Source organism: Sus scrofa, chromosome 1, assembly GCF_000003025.6.
Source record: "Sus scrofa isolate TJ Tabasco breed Duroc chromosome 1, Sscrofa11.1, whole genome shotgun sequence".
Lineage (NCBI taxonomy): Eukaryota > Metazoa > Chordata > Mammalia > Artiodactyla > Suidae > Sus > Sus scrofa.
In genome coordinates this window covers 76,422,775-76,445,798 of record NC_010443.5, presented here as the reverse complement: position 1 = coordinate 76,445,798, position 23,024 = coordinate 76,422,775, and the positions used below count along the sequence as shown (strand labels likewise).

General features: G+C 44.4%; 1 protein-coding gene across 2 annotated transcripts in view; it reads left to right on the top strand.

Annotated features, from left to right (window-relative positions):
• Nucleotides 1–22,413, top strand: part of SLC22A16 (solute carrier family 22 member 16) — a 44,882-nt gene extending 22,469 nt beyond the window's left edge. For both annotated transcript variants that reach the window (XM_021091125.1, XM_003121349.5), the window contains exons 4-8: nt 4,286–4,817; nt 8,965–9,092; nt 12,029–12,138; nt 13,166–13,265; nt 22,076–22,413. In XM_021091125.1, the coding sequence (XP_020946784.1) occupies nt 4,286–4,817; nt 8,965–9,092; nt 12,029–12,138; nt 13,166–13,265; nt 22,076–22,198 (993 nt within the window). In that variant the 3' untranslated portion in view covers nt 22,199–22,413. The remainder of the gene's footprint in view (nt 1–4,285; nt 4,818–8,964; nt 9,093–12,028; nt 12,139–13,165; nt 13,266–22,075) is intronic.

Below are 23,024 nucleotides of genomic sequence, written 5' to 3'. Positions count from 1 at the left end.
TTGTTGCAGTAAGGCAGAATCTTTTAATTTGACTCTGTGTCTGACATATGATCCACATTCCACAATTACTGACAGCAAGAAGCTGTGAAACACCACTTCTACTTAGCATTGGCCTGGGGATTCTAGCCAATATTATAAGGCAAAAAAGAGAGAGAAGAGACAGGGAGATCGAGGGAGGGAGGAAGACCTAAAGGGAAAGAAAGAAGAAAAAATGTTGTTATTTGTGGTCATTACAAGTAATGGCTGCAGGATTTCCTGTTGTGGCTCAGCAAAAACGAATCTGACTAGTATCCACGAGGACACAGGTTTGATCTCTGGCCTCGCACAGTGGGTTAAGGATCCAGTGTTAGCGTGAGCTGTGGTGTAGGTTGCAGACACAGCTTGGATTTGGCATTGCTGTGGCTATGGTGTAGCCAGGGGCTGCAGCTCCGATTGAACCCCTAGCCTGGGAACCTCCATATGCTGTGGGTGTGGCCCTAAAAAGACAAAACAAAAACAAATAATGGCTGCAAGTTATTTTACTTCTGAGCAATTAGATTGGTCTAATCAGGTCTTGTATGCATGAGCCGGACTGTTAAGGTGTATTGTTAAGAAAACCATTTGTAAAATGTGCAGGAAGAATGAAAACAAGAAAGCCTTTCTGTTATGGGGAGCAGGGGAGCATAATGGAAAAGGCATGACTTTGATTTCCAGCTTTGTGACCTTGGGCAAACACGTTATCCTCTTTGAACCTTAATATCTGGTCTATAAACTGTAGAAAATTATATGTGCTTCAAGTGGGTTGTGACCAGGATTCAGTGAGATTCAGGTAAGCATCCACAATTCAGCACCTGGTGCAGAGTCGGCATTCCTCACAACAGTGACTGTTAGTGGAAGTGGAGAACCGCACTTAGTAAGGCTTCCAGATGGGTTCCAAACTTCCAAACCACAGCAGCAGTGATTCTGTTTGGAGGTCACTGGTCAAGAAAAGCAGAGTGAAGAGCTTGTGCTCTTGCTGAAGGCAGAGAAGTGTACGCATCCTATCTCACCACAGTGGATGATCCCCAAAGGTCTGGAGAGAAGCCAGGAACTTCAGTCTCAGAGGAGGAGGGCACTGCACCCCCTCAGAGGGCAACGTGGTGTGTTCTGTTTTGGAGTCTTCGTCGGTGACTGGGAGGGGTTCCTAGAAAGCCACACAGATGACCAAGGATAGGAGGATGCATTAAGGAAAATTTAGGAGAATTGAAGGTGTCGCATCTTAAAAAAGTATTAATATATTTAGGAATATAGAGAGGGTTTTTTTGTTTGTTTTTGTTTCTGTGTGGGTTTTTTTTTTTTTTTTTTTTTTTGTCTTTTTAGGGCTGCACCCATGGCACATGGAGGTTCCCAAGTTAGGGGTAGTATTGGAGCTGCAGCCACCTGCCTACACCACAGCCACAGCAATGTGGGATCCAAGCCGCCTCTGCAACCTACACCACAGCTCATGGCAACGCCAGATCCTTAACCCACTGAGCAAGGCCAGGGATCAAACCCACATCCTCATGGATACTAGTTGGGTTTGTCACTGCTGAACCACAATGGGAACTCCCTATAGAGAGTTTTTAATACAAAAGATAACCAGCAGTCCTGTCCTTATTGAGGAGACAATAAAAGGAAATGGCTCTGTAGAAGTTCCCGCTGTGGTACAATGGGATAGGCGACATCTTGGGAGCCGAGGACGCAGGTTCAATCCCCTACCTGGCACAGTGGGTTAAGGATCTGGAATTACCATAGCTGCAGCTTAGATCTCGACTCTGGCTCATATCTGATCACTGGCAAGGGAACTCCCCATGCCACAGGGCAACCAATAAAGAAAAGAAGGGGAAAAAAAGGAAATGGCCCTTTAGCTGCAGAGCGAGATTTGGTAAGAGACCTTCTGATAGGAATGATAGTACAACAGAGGCACAGGAAGGTATTGAGAGAGCATAGGGCCCTCTTTTGGAAGATTTAAGATCATTCTAAAAATACCTATCTTGGTCTTGTAAAATACTATGAGTTGATTTCCAGAGCCAAGAAAATGAGACAGCCACCCATAGAAATCATCTGTAAAATATGGCCTTAATTTTCTGTGGCTTTTTCCTTTGGTTTTTTTGGAAAATGTATTTGTGATACAATTTTGAGTAGGGAAGATGCAGGCAGATCCATTCACTCAGCCCATTTATTGATCTGCCCATACAGTGTATTGCTAGGTAAACCTGACCAGTCTGTTTCAGGGATCCCACCCTGTAGTGGGAAGGTGAGACATGGATGGGCCAGCTTAACAACTCCATACTGTGCTGATGATGGTGGGGCATCAGTGGAGGGGTCCCATGATGGGGGGTTGGGGATGGATGAGAGAAGAACCTTGCAGGCAGAGGGATCAGCACGTGACAAGGCCCTGAGATGAGAGAAATTCGAAGGTCCAGAGGCCTGGAGAATAGAGAGGAGGTAAAATGCACTGATGAGGCTGAAGGAGGGGGAGATGGTTAGCAGGACCTAATAGGGTGACAAAGAGTTTGCCTGGTTTCCTAAAGGCAGTAGAAATCCACAGAAAGTGTTCAGTGCCTTCAGAGGTAAAGTGGTCATTCTGGCTGCTATGTCGGGGTAGGATCAGGGTAGTCGTGAGGAATAGTGTTCTCAGTGGAGGTTTCAGGTGTGAATGGAGTCACAGAGTCTTCTGAAATTGTTTAGGTAGCTGTGTATGGAGTGTTTGAATCCCATGACAGCAGTAACCAGTAGGACTCGAAAGGGAATGGACTCAGAAAGAATTGGCATTGAAAACAAACAAACAAACATTTTTGGGACTGATGTTATAGCTTACCTTAATGGGGAAATTTGTAGTATTTGAAGGTTTAAATTTACCCAACAACTGGATTCTTCAGTAGAGGAGTCCTCATTATCAGGGTTCATTATCTGAGACTTGCAGTTACAAGGTTGCATGGGGGGAAATAAAAGCTGTTGTCACAGAATATGAAACTGCATGTTCATACAGTCGTCCCCATCAGGCACCTCGCTGCTGAGCACTAGTAGGCCAGCCTCTTTGTTACTCTGATGTAAAGTGAAATTGCAATCTTACAAAAGATGTTTGATTGTAAAAAGTCTTTGAAAGCAGGAGGGGAGGGAGTTCCCATCATGGCTCAACGGTTAATGAACCGGACCAGCATTCATGAGGACGCAGGTTTGATTCCTGGCCTCGATCAGTGGATTAAGGATCTGGCATTGCCATGCACTGTGGTGTAGGTTGCAGGTCCTGTCCAAAACCGTTTGGCAAAGACCAAACATGTTCATGCATGTTTTTGATGGGACCGATTTCAAGGACTTTTTTGGTATGGACCAAATGTTTTATGGATGTTTCTGATGGGGCCAGACGTCCTTCAAGACGGGTTTGTTTTATTGTTGAGTTTTAGGAGTTCTCTGTATATTCTTTTTTTTTTTTTTTTTTTTTTTTTTTTTTTTGGTCTTTTGTCTTTTTTGTTGTTGTTGTTGTTGTTGTTGCTATTTCTTGGGCTGCTCCGGCGGCATATGGAGGTTCCCAGGCTAGGGGTTGAATCGGAGCTGTAGCCACCGGCCTACGCCAGAGCCACAGCAACGCGGGATCCGAGCCGCGTCTGCAACCTACACCACAGCTCACGGCAACGCCGGATCGTTAACCCACTGAGCAAGGGCAGGGACCGAACCCGCAACCTCATGGTTCCTAGTCGGATTCGTTCACCACTGCGCCACGACGGGAACTCCCTCTGTATATTCTTGATATTACTCTCCTATCAGAGGTATGATTTGATTATCTCATTTTGTAAGTTGCCTTTTCACTCTGATGTTCTCTGATGCAGAGACGTTTTTCATTTCCATGAAGCCCAATTTGTCTGTTTCATTGTTGTTGTTGCCTGTCAGAATGAAGCTTCAGTCAGACCTGTTTTTCTTCTCTCTGGTTACCATAAATTTTTTGGTCTCCATTTAAAATTTAGGGTTTACTAACAGGGCTCTCCTCTAGATGGATAAATCAATACACACATTTGCAAGGAACTTAGAAATAAATTCACACTGTGAGGGAAGATTTAAATGAAGCAAAGGGCAATGTCTAACATATCATGTATAGCCATTCAGGTTTTGCCATTGGGATGGACAGGGTGTGAGAAGATGGAAGGACCCATTTGAAGAAGAATGGATTGTCATAAACACCATAGTATAAATGTGTTTCGGGTTTCAGAAAACAATGCTTTGTCATTTTCCTTTTTGTCTGTGTAGATTTGCAGAGAGATCTGACCACTCTCCCTGCTTTGTTTTGCAGGTTGGAAGTGGCTATCTCGTGGTGGTGTTTGTCTATGTGACGGAATTTGTTGGCATGAAGTCCCGGACGTGGGCATCCATCCACTTGCATTCCTTTTTCGCGTTTGGAACCATGGTGGTTGCTCTGACAGGCTACTTTGTCAGGACCTGGTGGATCTATCAGATAATTCTCTCCATGGTGACCGTCCCCTTTGTCCTATGCTGTTGGATGCTCCCAGAGACACCCTTTTGGCTTCTTTCAGAGGGAAGATATGAAGAAGCACAGAAAGTCATTGATAGGATGGCCAAGTGGAATAGGACAAGATCCTTTAAGCTGTCAGAACTTTTATCCCTGGCTGGCAGTGGTCCTGCTGGTACCAAGGCCTCACCAGTTGAGAAGCACAGCTTATCAGATCTCTTTTATGACTGCAGTATTGGAACAAGGACACTTATTGTTTGGCTGATTTGGTTCACGGGGTGTTTTGGGTTCTACTCCTTCTCCTTGAATTCTGTTAATTTGGGAGGCAATGAATATTTAAATTTCTTCCTCATGGGTAAGTGGTTAAATTAGATTTAAATGCATCCCTGAAGTGGTGATGAAATTTCTACCAAGTTTTGAATGTGTTGCTATTGTCTTTTTTTTTCCTACCAGGAACAATACTGCGAACTATATTATTATGGTCTCCTTTAGTGTTCCACATGAATATATTTTCTTTAAAAATTGCAAGCAGGAGTTCCTGTTGTGGCTCAGTGGTTACCGAATCCGACTAGGAACTATGAGGTTGCAGGTTCGATCCCTGGCCTCGCTCAGTGGGTTGAGGATCCGGTGTTGCCGTGAGCTGTGGTGTAGGTGGCGAAGCGGCTCGGATTTGGAGTGGGCCGGCAGCTACAGCTCCGATTCGACCCCCAGCCTGAGAACCTCCATATGCCGTGGGAAGCAGCCCTAGAAAAGGCAAAAAGAACAAAAAAATATGTGTATATTTTGCAATCAGTCAGAGGATTTGAGTCCCTCCTTCTTTTTCTGCCTCTTCTAGATACGGCTTCCCTCCTTTAAGCCTGTCACCATTTCAGAACTTTCATTCAGAGATAACCTCTTTCACATTTGGCTTGTGCCCTCTTAAATCCCCCCCCCTTTTTTTCTATCTTTTTGCCTTTTCTAGGGCTGCTTCCCACAGCATATGGAGGTTCCCAGGCTAGGGGTCGAATTGGAGCTATTGCTGCTGGCCTACACTAGAGCCACAGCAACTCGGGATCCGAGCCATGTCTGTGACCTACACCACAGCTCATGGCAACACTGGGTCCTCGACCCACTGAGCAAGGCCAGGAATTGAACCCGAGACCTCTTGGTTCCTAGTCGGATTCGTTAACCACTGCGCCATGACGGGAACTCTCTCTTGGATCCCTTTTTATGCATCTCCACACATTTGTGCAGATAAATGTTTTGTGTTTTAACATAAATGAGATTATTCACTATATGCTGTTCTTTGCAAGTTGCGTTCCTTTTAAAATTTAACATATCTTGGAGATCTTTTGGTATCTTTCTACCTTCAAGTGCCCTTAATTTCAGAATTTTAGTCAGTAAAATAACCTAAATACATGCAACTGTAATTTATTTTTGTCATGCTTCTTTCAATTCAGTAGCAGGTTAAAATCACTTCAGACCCTGCTGTGCTAGCTTGAGGTGTGACTTCTAGGGTAAACCAAATTCATAGCAAACATGAGAGAATTTTTCGAAATCTGCCTTTGTCCAGCTAGTCTTAACTCATGGTTATTTCCATGTAGGCTGCTTTATATTATCCCCAGAAAAATTTACTTTAAAAATTTTATATGTAAATATCATCCCTTCTCATTAAAATGCTCGAATGACACATCCGTTTTTGTTTACTATAGCTTAGTAGGAATTATGAGAAAAGATATTTTAAGAGGGGAAAAAAAACTTCTCTCTTTTTTTGAGGCAGATCAACAGGTTTTTAAAAGAGCCCATCTTGACTTCAAACCCATCTATGTGTCCATTTGAGAAAGGATGCGGTATTTCTAGAACAGAGTAGCAAATAGTAGGAGAATCAAGTTGGGGTGGGATGTGGCATGGGGAAGCTTAAGAATGCTGGAGTTTTAGATCTTTATAATATACTTTCTTCATTTTGATGCAGATATAAATTCTCAAGAAACCAGGAAATCTCATAAATATTAAAAAACTGTTTCCAAGACAAATAACATGGTTTTATCATCTCTACTGTCTTTGATTTTTCATGTCATCGTCCTTGCCTGCGGTCCTCTGCCTGACAGGTGCTTCTAGTCAGCACTTCTGAGCTGTGCAATTTTTGAGCAAGTTTTTTTTTTTTTTTTAATTATTCCCATAGGACCTCATTTCCACTCCCTGAACTGTCTCTTACTTGGCTCAAATCTTTTAATAATAGGAAAAGTCTGGATAATAATCTAGGCCTACTCCTATGAGGCTTTTTTGAGAATCATTATTGTATTTGATCTTGAAAAGTACTTGATGGAGTAAAAAAAAAAAAAAAAAAAAAAAAAAAGAAAAGAAGAGAAATGTGTTTGGTAAACTCTTAAAAAAAGAGGAGTTCCTGTTGTGGCTCAGCAGGTTAAGGATCCAGTGTTGTCTCTGTGAAGATGTGGGTTCCATCCCTGGTTTTTCTCAGTGGGTTAAAGATTTGGTGATGCTGCAAGTTGCACCGTAGTTTACAGATGTGGCTTGATCTGGCATTGCTGTGGCTGTGGTTGTGGCATAGTCTGGCAGCTGCAGCTCCAATTTGACCCCTAGCCTGGGAACTTCCATAAGCCACAGGTGAGGCAATAAAAATGAAAAAAAAAAAAAAAAAAAAAAAGAAAAGAAAAAAAAAGGAGTAATCGATGTGCCTGCTGTTCTGGCCCACAGACATGGACCTTACACAGGGTCTGTGAAAAGGAGGCATTTTCTCTGGAGTTGTTTATTTGTCTTAATGAAAAGGCAAGGGGACTGTTTCTCCAACAGGGCTCAAAATGTTCATTTTTGCCTTTCCCAGCTTTTTTTTTTTTTTTTTTTTTCTGAGCAGCTATAATGGAGTTTAATTTCTGATGTTCTGCTAAGAATGTTAACTCAGAAAATATGTTTCCACCTCTCCCTGTGAGGTGTTCCTAAAACCGTGGGAGACATGTTGACCCAGACCTGCCTGTGCAGGTGCTTTGAATGGACAGATGCACATCAGTCTGAAAAGGTGCTGGTGGGTAGTGTTCTGAGGTTAAGCAAGCTGCCGAGGGACAAAGGAATAGACCTTTGAATTACATGGATGGTCTAGGCTGATAAATAGTGACAGTTTCTCAGAGGCTATAGTTGGGCTGGCTCAGTTGTGCTAAGATCTTGCTTGCTCCCTGTTTCATTCTGGCTGAGAGATGCAAAGCTTTGTTGTTGTCGTTGTTCTAGATCTAAGATACAAACTTGGGTTCTTCAAAGGAAGGGTTTTGAAGTCAGTTATGGACTTAGGAATTCAGCTGTTTATTTTTTTATTTTTTGGTCTTTTTAGGGCTGCACCTGCAGCACATGAAGTTTCCCAGTCTAGGGGTCAGATCGGAGCTGTAGCCTCAGGCCGATTGCCAGAGCCATAGCAACGCCAGATCCGAGCCGCGTCTGTGACCTACACCACAGCTCATGGCAGCACTGGATCCCTAACCCATTGAGTAAGGCCAGGGATCAAACCAACAACCTCATGGTTCCTGGTGGGATTCATTTCCACTGTGCCACGATGGGAACTCCTGCTCTTTATTTTTTGTTGTGGGGGAGCAAAAAGAGATCCAAGACAAATTCCCTGCCCTGTGGGGGATTCATATTAGGTTTACTTTATGTAAACTCCGGAGTTCCCCAATGGCCTAGTGGTTGCGGATCCAGCGTTGTCACTGCTATGGCGCAGGTTCAATCCCTGGCCTGGGAATTTCTGTGTGCTCTGGATGCAGCCAAAAAAAAAAAAAAAAAAAATCCATCAAGTAGTTATAGCTGATCCTGAATTTTATACTTTAGTTTCTGAGTTTGAAATTAGTGATACAAAAATTTCCCCATGGAGTTCCCGTCGTGGCTCGGTGGTTAACGAATCCAACTAGGAACCATGAAGTTGCAGGTTTGAACCCTGGCCTTGCTCAGTGGGTTAAGCATCCGGCGTTGCCATGAGCTGTGGTGTAGGTTGCAGAGATGGCTAGGATCCTGCGTTGCTGTGGCTCTGGTGTAGGCTGGCGGCTACAGCTCCGATTAGACCCCTAGCCTGGGAACCTCCATATGCCGCGGGAGCGGCCTAAGAAATGGCAAAAAGACAAAAAAAAAAAAAAAAAAAATTCCCCATAGTTCTGCCAAGCAAGAAGCCAAAGATCAGAAATGACCAGCGTTGTCTATTAATTTACATACTTATTCCTTCATCTGGCCTATCCTCCAGGCTTTGTGCTGTGTCCAGGGGAGCTTCCAGCCTAGTTGGGGATGAGATGCCGAGGGCAGGGGATAGGTCATAGGCCATGTCACAGAAAACATCCTCTCTGCTCCTCTGAGTTTAAAAGTTGTAGGGCTTGCTGCCTCTTAGGCAGTTGTTGGATAGTTCTTAGAAACCCCACCGGAAGCAGAAAGAGGGCTGACCATTCCTTTTCGGTGGTGGGTTAGAAGGTAGTGTCCCATTGTTCAGTTGGATGCTATGGCTGATAGCAATGGGTCCTTTTGCTCCATGACAGGTATAGTGGAGATTCCTGCCTACATCTTTGTGTGCGTCGGGATGGATCGTTTGGGGAGAAGATGCATTCTGGGTTTCTCCCTTCTCTCAAGTGCAGTGACCAATGGTGTGATTATGGTGATCCCCCAGGTGAGCTGTTTTATGGGTTTTTGTTTTTTTTTTTTTTTTTTTTTTTTTTTTTTTTAGGGAATGGTTAGTTTTACTATGACACCTTAATGGGACCATTTTTAGCTTATGAAATGGAAGATGAATTAAGACATATGGGTAGAGTTCATACAAACTATTTAAAATGTTTTCTTAAAAAAATCATTCTTTGTTTTATAGAGATTAAAGGAAAAAAAAGAAATGATGGGTTGGGGGAAGCCCATAACCCCACTTCCCAGAAATGGTCAGTGTAGTATTATTATTATTATTATTTTAATGGCTGCACTGGCAGCATATGGGAGCTCCCTGGCCAGGGATTCAATCAGAGCTGCAGCTTCAACCTACACCAAAGCCGTGGCAATGCTGGATCCTTTAACCACTGTGCCTGGCCAGGGAGCGAACTCACACCTTGTCAGCGACCTAGAAATGCTGCAGTTGGATTTTTTTTTTTTTTTTTTTTTTTTTTGTCTTTTTAGGGCCACACCCGGGGCATATGGAGGTTCCCAGGCTAGGGGAATGGGAACTGTAGCTGCTGGCCTACACCACAGCCACAACAACACAGGATCCTTGACCCACTGAGCAAGACCAGGGATCAAACCTGCAACCTCATGGTTCCTAGTTGGTGTTCGCTGCACCACGATGGGAACTCCTACAGTTGGAATCTTAATCCACTGTGCCACAGAAGGAACCAGTATTGTATTTTGTAAACATGATGATCTTGATCGGGGAGAGCAGATCGCAGCCTCCTGTGATGATCATTATCTTAAACCTTTATTCATTCATGAAAGATCTGCCAGCATCTAGTATGTGCCAGGTCTTTTTGGGTGCTGAAGGCATGCAGTAAGTCAAGTTTCTCTGGGCATAATGAAGATGGGTAAAATAGGATGAGGGGTAGAGAATGACTGTGTATGGAGCAAGGAACACACGTACACGATTTCATTTTTTCCAAGGTGACTGAGGATGGTGTGCCTCGCAGAGAAGGTGACATATGATCAGAAACCTGAAGGAGGGAGGGAGCCATGGAGACAGCTGGAAGATATGATGGGTCTCATGTGCAGGACTGTTCCACTTTAAATACTCTTGCTTTTCACTGTGGTAGACTAGTAGTTTCCAATTTCTATAATGCTTAAATCTCCCAAGTAGCTTGTTTTTAAAAATGGAATTTCTCAGTGAAAAACACTGCCATAAACTACCAAGATGGCTTTCATATCCCTATATTTTGTCAAGCTCCAGCCCTAGAATACCTCTTGCACCCAGAAGTGCTCCCTCCCCAAATGTTATTAGAACCTGTATTTTCATTCTCCATTTGCAAAATTTGGTCCCTGTAACAGTACTTGAAAATATTTTATAAAATTTCATTTGGTGATTATATAATTCTTAACCAGTAGTGTCTCCACATTTAGATCCAGGCATTTTAAGTTGTGCATATTGTTTGACCTTTTCATTTAAGCTAACCAGTGCCTTCCTTTTATAGTAACACTTCACTTAGTTATTAGGGTTGCCAAAGCAAATATTTTATATATTGAAATTTCCAGTTGATTGACAACTGATTCATGCCAGTTAAAACAAGGTCTATGTCAATTTGAAGGAGCTTCATTCATACCTTTTATGTTTGTGCTTTTAAGTGGTTTGCAGTTATATTAGTTGAGGTGATGGCAGCTGTTGACCTGTTGAAGACTTAGGGAACCCTAGAACCTTCAAGATCTACAGTGGTTAAGCCCCAGAAGTAAAGAACGACAGGGACATGGCTCATGGGGATTTCTAGAAATAGAGCACTAACCCTTAACCACAAATTTCTCCCCTCTCTTTAAAATTCTCTCCAAATGGTAATGTCAACCCAATATGATTTTAAGTTCCATTAATTCATTCAACAAATATTGTTTACAATAGTGATTCAGGTCACAAGGTGACACTACCTGCTCTAGTAGAGGCAGCCTCAGATCGCAGTGACTTCACATCATAGACATTTATTTCCTGCCCATAGAAAGTTTGGTGTGGGTGTACCTCTTTGGTGGCTGTGGGAACAGTGAGGGGGTATTTGGCTCCATGGAGTCACTCAGAGACCCAGGTTGACAGAGGCACTGCCATCCTTAACACATAAACTCCAAGGTCACCTGGGACTCAACACCCAGCTGGCAGACAGGGGAGGAGAGAAAAGATGGATTGTGGAAGGTCTTTGTGAGCCGTGCTTTGAAGTGGAACACATCAGGGACGGCAGCAGAAACACACCATCTGGGCAGGTCTCATTCTGAAGTGTCTCCTCCCAAATGGCTTTTCTTATTTGGTAATTTGAAATCCCCAAGTCTGGGGGGAGGTGCAGTAAAGCTTTCCTCTAAATTTCATAAAGATGGAAAACTTGGTCAGACCATGTGTAGGGTTTACAAAATAAATTCAAACAGAAACAAAACTTTTTCATTGTTCTGAAAAATACTGGAGAATTAGAAAGTTTTATGTGATAATTTTAAATTATATATATATATATGTATATATATATATATATATTTTTTTTTTTTTTTGTCTTTTTGCCATTTCTTGGGCTGCTCCCGCAGCATATGGAGGTTCCCAGGCTAGGGATCCAATCGGAGCTGTAGCCACCAGCCTATGCCAGAGCCACAACAACTCGGGATCCGAGCCACATCTGCAACCTACACCACAGCTCACAGCAGCACCAAATCCTTAACCCACTGAGCGAGGCCAGGGATCGAACCCGGAACCTTATGGTTCCTAGTCGGATTTGTTAACACTGAGCCACTACGGGAACTCCAAGACTTTATATTTTTCTTTAAAAGTATTAAAAATTGACAGAACACTGCAAACCAGTTATGATGGAAAAAATAAAAAATCATTAAAAAAAAAATGACCTGATGACACAATGATGGTCAGCCTTGCTCCTGTTCTTTGTTTGTTTTTTTCTTTTGCAGGATTACCATGTTTGTCTAATGGTGGCAACCATGGCTGGAAAGTTTTCCATAGGGGCAGCCTTTGGCCTCATTTACCTTTACACAGCAGAGCTGTATCCAACCATTGTAAGGTAAGAGTTCCTTATTTTTCTGTTGTTTTCGTGTTCTCTTTCACATATGTGTCATTTCATTATATCTGGCCCTTGAGGATAAATGCTTTTCTTCTGTGGAAGTTGCCGGAAATCCAAGATATGGGACGACACATGAGGGTGATGTTTCTGAATCTGAGGCTTTGTCTGCATGTTATTAGCAAGGATATTAGAGAACTTTTTTTGGAACTCACACTCTCCTATCCTAAAAACATTTAAAATCTCAAAGACAGTTGACTTCCACCAGACTCAAGGCTAATTTTCTCAGGATGTGTGTCTTGATGTCAGTTGTATTAGTTTGTTAGGGTCAAACAAAACACCACGGGCTGGGGGCTTAAGCCACAGAAGTGTATTTTCCCATCATTGTGGAGGCTAGAAGTCTGAGATGGGGACTTTGGCAGGTTTGGTTTCTCCTGGAGCCTCTCTCCTAGGCTTAATAAAAGATATTTATTCACAGAGGAAGCATATTCTTTGTTTTTTACTAAACATTCTATAAGATTTCTTTAAATAACTTTCAAAGAAAAGCACTTTAAGATGTTGCTGGACTTTAAAAAATTGAGATAGAATGTTCCATAGATATAAATCTTTTGGCCTCCCAAATTCCCACTCCATATCTCAAATAAATTCCTGCTCTAGAAGACCGATGTTATCCTCAGTATTAGCCTGAATGAGTGTATGTAGGGGCCTGCATAGCTGATGAAGATTGGTGTACAGGTTGGGGATTTTTTTGGTCTTAAATTGTCTTGAATTATCTGCATGCTTGTATACATCACTGTTTCACAGAATGTGAAAATGAATCATGAACCATTCTTGAAAAAGTAGAATAAAATGATTTCTAAGCATATTAAGCCAACTTGTGTTTTTTAATTTATTCTCTGCTGGGAAGGTGGACAGGGGTTTCAGGCAGCTGTTCCCTCTCTCAGGCAGCTGTTCCTTCATTCTCTGCATCATGGGTGCCCCACTTGTCTTGCCTTCTTGCTGCTGTCTTAATACTCTTGGTTGTTTTCAGGTCACTGGCCGTGGGGAGTGGCAGCATGGTGAGCCGTGTGGGAAGCATCATGGCCCCGTTCTGTGTTTATCTCTCCAGCATTTGGATCTTCATGCCACAGGTGTTCATCAGTTCATAGAACTTTACTGAGATAGCAGAGAGGCAGAGCAGCTAAGTTCTGTTTTTATTTCCTGGGATCCAATTTATAATTCAGTTATGGCGGTTTGTAGAAACCTTATTAACAGCGCACCAGTTAGTAAGTAGTGTGGTGGTTGCGGTTTTCTTTTCTTTTTTATTTATTTATTGTTTTTTGTTTCTGTTTTGTTTTGTTTTTGTTTTTGTTTTTTTAGGGCCACAACCGTGGTATATGGAAGTTCTCAGGCTAGGGGTTGAATAGGAACTGTAGCTGGTGGCCTACACCATAGGCAGAGCAACCCCAGATCTGAGGCATGACCTACACAGCAGCTCATGGCAATCTGGGATCCTTAACCCACTGAGCAAGGCCAGGGATCGAACCCCCATCCTCATGGTTACTACCGGGGTTTCTACCGCTGAGCCACAACAGGAACTTCCTGGTTACTGTTTTCTTGCTGGTTGATTGCCTTCCACTTTCCCATTCCCACCCCCTTATGAGCCATTAATTAATTTCAGCTCTGCCCCTCTCCCCTGAGAGGGTCTCCCCTCAACCATATCATGAAGCCGGGATTGCACAGGGAGAGCTCTGGGCTCTGGGCTCTCAGCCTGCACCCCTCCACCTGGCTCCCATGCCCAACCCTTGCCTCTGTGTTCCCACTGTGTGGCCTGGTCAAGGCCAGTTCTGGAGGCAGCTGCTCCTGGAAGGATCCCGTGGTGTCTGGTGGAGAGGTTAGGGATCTGTGGTTTTCAGCTTCCCCTTCAACTTGAGGGGCCCTTCTCCAGTGAGGCTGCCTGTGTGCTTCCTCCTGTTCCAGTGGTGTGAGCTCTTTGCCTGTGTGTGAAGAGTGAGAGCAGTTTGCCGATTTCCTTGTCGAACTGAGAACTTGGGAAGCCCCATGGAGCTCTGTTACATACCTGGGTCAAGAGGAAGATGGGAGACCTGGAGGAAAGGCTGCAGGCAGGGAGGTGGGGACGGTGGGGGAAGTGGGGGGGGGTTGCCCAAGGTGCTGCAGTGACTTGGGGAGAGCCCTGGATGTGCTGGCCCTCCTCCTCCTCTTCCAGGCTCCCTCTCCCAAACTTCTTGGCCGTAGCTCTCTCTAGGTGGTTCCCTCTTAGTCTCCTCCTCTGCTCTTCCTTCTTCCAATTGCCCCTTAATGAGACTCACTCTTCTTGACCGTCCTGGCCGTCTTTCCCAACCCCTACATGGATAACCTCTCCTGAGTTCTGCCTACTCTTCCAAACTGCAGACCTATCAGCCTCACGGGGTATTCTCCCAGGGCATCTTACAACTTCACTGTGTCCCAGACTCAGATAGTTAGTGACTTATGTTCCCTCTTCTGTCTCCACTCTGGGGTAGGAGCCTGTGTCCTCTAGCATGACACTTTCGCATCATGCTCCTAATTCCCCCTCTCCTCCCAAGCCATGACACGGGATCCTCACCTTCTCTCTCAAAATCGCCCAACTTGCCTGCTTCCCGGTTCAGCTCCTCCTTCACAATCCGTCTCCGCCCTGCACCTCCCCCCCCCACCCCATCAGAATAGTTTTCGGAACCACAGCTCCCATGCATCTGCCCCTCACCTTCAGAATAAAACCCAAACTCTGCCTGATACTCACACCCTCTCCAGGTGGACCCTGGACCATCTTCCCTATTTGGTTTCGGTTCCTCACAGACTTTTTCCTCCTCTCTACGCCCATCCTGTTCTCATTCATTACCCCTCCTCTGCCTGAACACCCCCTGGGTAGAGTGCTTCTTTCCCACCTCTCCCCATCAAATTTCCATGTATCTGTTTTTTTTTTTTTTTTTTTTTTAATAAGAAAATGGGACTAGTTTTACACAGTCATTTTGTAGCCATGAAAGTGATGTTAAAACCAGGAAAACAGATAAGGCTCCTTGACTAGAGCAAGACCTCCTCCTGTGGAGAACAGAGGGGGAGGCTTCTGGGATGCAAGCAGTATTTTGTTATGAGTGAACAAGAAAGACCATGATGTGTGTGCTTTATCATTATTTCTTAAACTATGCATTTGTTTTATGCATTTTATTTTATTTATTTATTTTTTGTCTTTTTGGAACCACACCCACAGCATAGGAAATTCCCACACTAGGGGTTGAACCGGAGCTGCAGCTGCCAGCCTACACCACAGCCACAGCAACGCCAGATCCTTTAGCCCACTGAGTGAGCCAGGGATCGAACCTGCATCCTCATTGATGCTAGCTGGATTCTTAACCTGCTGAGCCACAATGGGAACTCCTGTTTTATGCACTTTATTTATTTATTTATTTATTTATTTATTTGTCTTTTTGTCTTTTGTTGTTGTTGTTGTTGTTGCTATTTCTTGGGCCGCTCCCGCGGCATATGGAGGTTCCCAGGCTAGGGGTTGAATCGGAGCTGTAGCCACCAGCCTACGCCAGAGCCACAGCAACGCGGGATCCGAGCCGCGTCTGCAACCTACACCACAGCTCAGGGCAATGCCGGATCCTTAACCCACTGAGCAAGGGCAGGGACCGAACCCGCAACCTCATGGGTCCTAGTCGGATTCGTTAACCACTGCGCCACGACGGGAACTCCCTATTTTTTTTTTTGTTTGTTTGTTTGTTTTGTCTTTTTGCCATTTCTTGGGCCGCTCCCGTGGCATATGGAGGTTCCCAGGCTAGGGGTCTAATCAGAGCTGTAGCCGCCAGCCTACGCCAGAGCCACAACAACTCGGGATCCGAGCCACATCTGCAACCTACACCACAGCTCACAGCAGCGCCAGATCCTTAACCCACTGAGCAAGGGCAGGGATCGAACCTGCAACCTCATGGTTCCTAGTCGGATTCGTTAACCACTGTGCCACAACGGGAACTCCCCTGTTTTATGCACTTTAAAGAAATTATATTTTATAGTAGGTAGATAGACAGATACAGCATTTTTTTCTTTTCATTTTAAGAGGTAAACCAAGAACCATTAGGACTCAGGCTGCTTCAGAAGCTCTAACTCCATCTGGGTCAGAGCCTTGAAGGGCACCCAGAAACATAAGATGCATTAAGGCAGTGATTTCTTCCCAGCACCTCTGTGAAGTCCCTTTCACGGGGTCTTCCCAAGCTTTGTGGAGAGCGATGGCCCTGCCAGGATCTTCTGGAGGAGGCTGTTCTGGAGCTTAATGGCTATGACTTATGTAGCTGGGGAAATGAGACCAGAACTGGACACACTTGCCTCATTCTGTACTGCTCTGCTACACAACTCGTGGAGGCCAAATGTTCTAGGGGTTTAGATGAGGCAGCCCCCAGGAATCTTTTAAGACTCAGAGCAGCCCCCACTTCTTCAAGAAGGCCACCGAGATCCAGTGACCTTTCCTCTCCCTTTCCCAGGTCTGCGTGTCTTTTTACAGGTACCCTTTCCACAGCCCAGCGTCACAGTCTGGCTGTGCTATTTGCATGCATACCTTTGTCCCCCAGTTAAACCATTCCACTCTTGTTGGATAGGGCATTTTGTATATCCCACAACTGGGTCCAGCAAAGCCTTTCTCTCCCCTTGTGTGCCATTCATAATTATAATTCACTTAATATTTTAAATCAAATAGATTGGCTTTTAAAATTTAGCTTTGCCCTAAACAACAACAGTGAAGCCATGGGTGTTATTCTAGTTATATGTTTTTCTAAAATACACTGACAAAATCCTACAATAAAATAAGTTGAGACAACCTAAAAAAAGTCATCTTGCACACACAGGTGGTATGTGCCTGCATTTTCTTTGAGAGTTGTTGGCTTAGCATGGGTCTCATTCATGTCCCAGGAACAGGCCCTCAGGCAAGTTCACTTAATTGGGGGCAGGGTTGGGCCTGGTCTGCACAAGAAGGGGTTTTGGAGCATCCTCCAGTCTTCTTAGGACATGGACTTTTCCAGAAGCATCTTCTTTGTGCCAGCACTTTATGTTCCTCATTAAATAACTAAAAGATAAAAATGGAAAAGATGCTTTTAAAAATAAGCTAAGACACCCAGAAGATATATCAATCTCTAAAGGCAAACTGCTATTAAAAACCACTAAAACCAAATAAAGATTTTTTTTTTTTTAAAAAGGACATCCATAAGCATCCATTATGGACTATGGAGGTGAGAGGGATTTTTTTGTGTGTGTCTTTTTTTTTCTTTTTGTAGGGCCGCACCCGCGTCATATGGAGGTTCCCAGGCTTGGGGTAGAATTGGAGCTACAGCTGCTGGCCTATGCCACAGCCACAGCAACACCAGATCCAACCCGTGTCTGCAACCTATACCACAGCTCATGGCAACGCTGGATCCTTAACCTACTGAGCAAGGCCAGGGATCAAACCCACAACCTCTTGGTTCCTAGTTGGATTCCTTTCCACTGCACCAAGATGGGAACTCCTTAAGAGGGATTTTTAATTTTACTTAAACAGGTATTTAAATAGTGCTTGTTATGTGATAGGCCCTATTTTAAGTACTTTACAAAAAGGCGTCTTCATAGAATGCAGGTACTGTTTTTGCTGTCCCCAGTGCATAGATGTAGAGACTAATGTCCAGAGAGTAATTATTAGTCCAGGGTCACACACCTTAAAACTGACAGAGCTTGGGTTCAAACCCAAATACCGTGCCTTTGGAATAGGTTAAACAAACAAAAAACAAACAGTCCTGAAGGGGATGCAGAGAAATAAAGCCCTCCTCCTCCCTGACCCTGGACCCCTTCTCCAGGACAGCCTCTCTGTCAGCGGGGTCAGTGTATGTTTGTAAAAATATTCTGCGAATGAGCTTCATTTGGATGCACCAGATGTTGCCTGTTACTTTTAATGAGTAAAAATATGTTATTAAATTTCTCATTAAGCTTTTTTATAGATGTCAAACTGCCTAGAAAGCCAGTGTTTTCATTTTGAGGAATAGAAACACTAATCTAGAAGATATGTTTATATTTTCTCTTTTAAAAAGAAGTAAATGAAAATCACTCATTCTGATGCTTTTATTATCAAACATTTATTTTTAGGAATCTAAGAAAAAAGGGGACATCTAATTCATACTGTCTTTGTATTCGTGAACTGATTTGGCCCAGGTTGAGTGTTGACTTTGAACTCACCTCCTTGCTAGGTGATAAGGAGCAGAGATGAAAGAAACAGCATTTGTCCTGAGAGATGTCCAATCTGGGAGGGAAGGCAGAGACCCGAGGGAAGAGGGCTGTAGTAGGGAAATTCTGGGGTTCAGGGGTTATAGGAGAGGGCTACCAACCCAGACTAGTGCCAGAGGGGAGGTTTCCTGGAGGAGGGGGCCTTTGATCTGTGTCCGGAGAGGCCAGTGAGAGTCAGCCAGGTGGAGAAGGAGAGAAGGGAATTCCATGCAGAGGGAGCAGAAAGGCAAAAACTTAGTGGAGAAAAGAAACATGGCCAGTTTGAGTTTGGGTGCAAGCATTATTGCGAACACTCAGGGTGGGTGGTGGGAATCAGAAGATGAGATCAGAACAGAACATTCAGACTAAATGTGGGTTTGGAGAGGGACAGGATGGAAGAGTTGTAACCCCAGGACCTGTGCCCAGTTGGGTATGGTGGAGCGGGGGGCCAGCTGAAGGGATGGAAGGGTTGTTCTCCAGGCTGGAGGGAGCCCAGGAGGAAGACCAAGGTTGAGGTGGGGAAGGACAGTGCACTTGAATTGTGTGTGATGAGTGTGAAGTGCCTGCCTGCTGGCTGGTAAGGCGTCCAGGAGGCAGGTGCCTTTACAGGCCTGGGAGCTCAGGGAGGCAGCTCCCACGGGAGGTGCAGATTTGGAAGTCAACTTCTGAAGAAGTGAGGGAGACTGGAAAGTAGAACCCTGGGGATGGTGGCACTTGAAGTCTGATGGGAAGAGGGGTCCAGGGTGGAGACCAAGGCATAGCAGCCGGGGAGGTGACCAGGACCCCAAAGAAGGAGGGGAAGGTGAGGAAGGTAGGACGGGACAGTGGCAAAGAAGGAGCAGAACAGGAAAACGTCCATCCTGTTTGGCAGCTGCGAATATGGGGCCTGGGAAGAGCAGCTTCTGTGGGAGGTGGGAGTGGGCCATGCTGCAGGGGGCAGGATGGAAGGAGAAGCAGTGACGCCATGGGAGAGGATGGGCTGGGGGCTGGAGTGGGTGTGGGCTGAGGCAGAGGGCCTCTTTTGCTTATTTCAAAAGATATGAGTAGGTGTTCCTGTCGTGGCGCAGTGGTTAACAAATCCGACTAGGAACCATGAGGTTGAGGGTTCGATCCTTGGCCTTGCTCAGTGGGTTAAGGATCCGGCGTTGCCCTGAGCTGTGGTGTAGGTCACAGTCATGGCTCGGATCCCAAGTTGCTGTGGCTATGGTGTAGGCCGACGGCTGCAGCTCCAATTAGACCCCTAGCCTGGGGACCTCTATATGCCTCGGGAGCCCTAGAAAAAGGCAAAAAGACAAAAAAAAAAAAAAAAAAAAAAAGACATGAGTAGCATTTATTGTTTTAAGTGCCTTAAATGTGTCCTTTGACTTAGTCCTTTCAGGGCAGGTACTATTATTATTTCCATTTTACAAATAAGGAAGCTGAGGAGCAGAAAAGTTAAGTTGCTTGCCCAAGGCCACATGGGTGGCAAGTCCAAGTTCTGGGCAGAGTGGGTACCAAGATTATCAGAGGCTCAAAACTTTTATTTTTTTAAGGGGAGGGAAAAGATCAAAACTTTGTGAGAAAGGGGGAGGTCTGTTGATGGAGGAAGACACTCCCCAGCCCCTCCACCTCCCACCCACAGGAGGTGGTGAGAGGTGACGAAGGCTCCTCTTGGCCAGGGGGAGGGAGAGGTGGGGTGGAGGAGGTTGTTGTGTTTTGTTTTTTTTTTTGTCTTTTTGCCATTTCTTGGGCCGCTCCCACGGCATATGGAGGTTCCCAGACTAGGGGTCCAATTGGAGCTGTAGCCACCGGCCTACAACACAGCCACAGCCACAGCAACACGGGATCCAAGCCGCATCTGCGACCTACACCACAGCTCATGGCAATGCCAGATCCTTAACCCACTGAGCGAGGCCAGGGATCGAACCCGCAACCTTATGGTTCTTAGTCAGATTCGCTAACCACTGAGCCACGACGGGAACTCCGCTGGGATGTTTGTGGAGGGGTTGGGGGCGCTGGCCGGGATGGCGGGAGATCAGACCTTCTGCTTAGAGTGAGAGGGAGGATGGAGGACTCTGAGTTTGTTCAGTGCCTGCCTAGTGTTGCTAAAGAGAATAGTCAGTTAAAAAAAAGACAGTCCAGTCCTGTCTTGGATCCTCCATTTGATTCTTCTTCTTGTTTAGACTTACTGTTTTTCAGACCCTGACAGGCTCTTCTGGGGTTTCAACGTCCTTTGCAATGTCACCTTTAAATTCTTCTGCTGTTTTAAGGCTTACTTTGTATTTCTAAGTAATTTCTAATTACTTGCCATATTTCTAAGAAGTAAGTCATCAGTGTCTGCAAAACAAAGAAAAGAGCTGTCTTCCCAGGTCACCCCTTTTATTGATGTGGCATCATGTCACATCACAGTTGCAATGTGTCTCAGAGGCTGTAGAAGCACCAAGGATACAGATATATGAGAAAAACCTTGCTTTAATCTATTTTTAGGGGCTTTTCCCAGGCAGTACTTTTTGCTGAAGGAGTTTATCTCTAAGGACAAAATTTTTACAGACCATGTAGAGATTTAGTTCTAAAGTCTATTGAAAATCTTTGTAATGATCAACAGAGAAAAGATATGCAGACTTTACTTTTTAACGTGATTTGCATTTTTAAAAGCAAACATCATGGTGCTAGTCTGAAGATTGCCTTTTATGTTTCAAAACCTGGAAAGTAAAGAAATTCTGAATATTGATAGGAAATCACTTGGAAACCTCCCCCCCCCCAAGTAGCAGTTAGTTTCCATTGCCTCTGTTTTGTTTCCCCCTAAATTCTATAGATTTTGGTTCATTGAAGCAGTCATTCCTGCATGGGGGTATTCAGCCATTCATTCCCCACCATTTATCGAATACTGATAGCATGTTGATAATTGAGGCAGGGGCAAGGTTGGCTAAGACAGTCTCTGACCCTCAAGTCCACTTCCAAGGCTCTTAGTTTCCCCACAAGACTCTGGAGTCTGGGAATACAGGAGGACAGGGATTTTTTTTTTTCTCTGTGTACCTCCTAGAACAGTGCTTACTTGTGTAATAATGTGAGAGGTAACTGGTATTTATTGAGTAAGTGCTCCTCAGTGGTTAATAAATGATCAGATTAAGCCTAGTCAGTGATGGTGGATAATGTGAGAAAAAGAATATGTGTGTGTGTGTGTGTGTGTGTGTGTGTGTGTGTGTGTGTGTGACTGAGTCACCTTGCTGTACAGCAGAAATTGACAGAACAATTTTTGTAAATCAACCATAATTTTAAAAAATCTTAGGAGTTCCCGTTGTGGCTCAGCAGAAATGAATCTGACTAGTATCCATGAGGATGCAGGTTCCATCCTTGGCCTCACTCAGTGGGTTAAGGATCCGGTGTTGCCATGAGCTGTGGTGTAGGTCACAGATGCTGTTTGGATCCCACGTTGCTGTGGCTGTGGTGTATGTAGGCCAGAGGCTACAACTTGATTCGTCCCCTAGCCTGGGAACTTCCATACACCGAGGGTGTGGCCCTAAAAAAGACCAAAAAAAAAAAAAAAAATCTTAAAAAAACCCAGCCCAGCATAAGTAACCCAAAAGGTCTCACTGAAGAATAAAAATGAAAATTATGTCCAGTTCCATTCTATTGCCCTCTGAAAAAGGTTCAGAAATGATTATTCTCCGAAGGGTACATTTCTTTCTCAATGTGTCATTTATTATTTTTTTTTAATTCCTTCTAGTTGCTTGTTGGAACTTTTGCCTTCATGAGTGGAATACTAACATTCATGCTTCCAGAAACCCTCCGGAAGCCTCTGGCAACTACTTGGAAAGAGACTGAAAAACAGAGCAGTTCAGACAAATGAAGTCCCACAACCAAAAATACGGCATTGAAAAATATCGAAGTGATTAACTCTGGGCGTTCTGGTCTTAAGAAATAACCATGGCTGGTGTGCTGTCTAGCACGTGAAATATTAATGCCTTTGTATTAGAGGAACATTATTCTCATCTCCTGCATGTCGTGTATATGTGTCTTTTTTTAAATTTTGTAAAAGGGTTTTGAAAAAATTGTTTTGTAAAAGTAGAAGAAATAAAAAACAAGATGAGAATTCTCATTTTTTACATTGCTTTCTTATTGTCACAACATATTTTTCCCTGTTTGTTCTTCTGTGTTTGACTCTTGCAGGCCTGAGGGACAGCTGCACACCCACTTCAGTGCCAGGACCCCCTTCTCCTAACACCGGGACTTTTGACTGGGAAGAGGGGGCATGTGAGAGTGTGTTTCTTTTGACAAAGCCACTTAAAGATTCTGTTTCTGACATTCCTTCCCCATTAGGAGAAATACAGCTCTAATTCAGGTCTTATAGAGAAATGCCCCTACGGAGTTCCCACCTTGGCACAGTGGGTTTAAGTATCCAACTGCAGCAGCTCAGTTTGCTGCGGAGGTGTGCGTTTGGATCCCTAGCCCTGGTGCAGTAGGTTAAAGGAGCTATTGCTGCAGCTGTGGCTCAGATGCAGTCCCTGGCCTGGGAACTTCCATGTGCTGCAGGTGGGGGCATAAAATAAAACAAAAAAACAACCAAAAAAGTCTGTCCAACCATAAGAACTATAGCTACCAAAAAAAGATATCTTGCTTTCCAGCATGCCGAGGGCTTGAATGTGTAGACCAATGGCTTGTGTTTGTAAGGGACA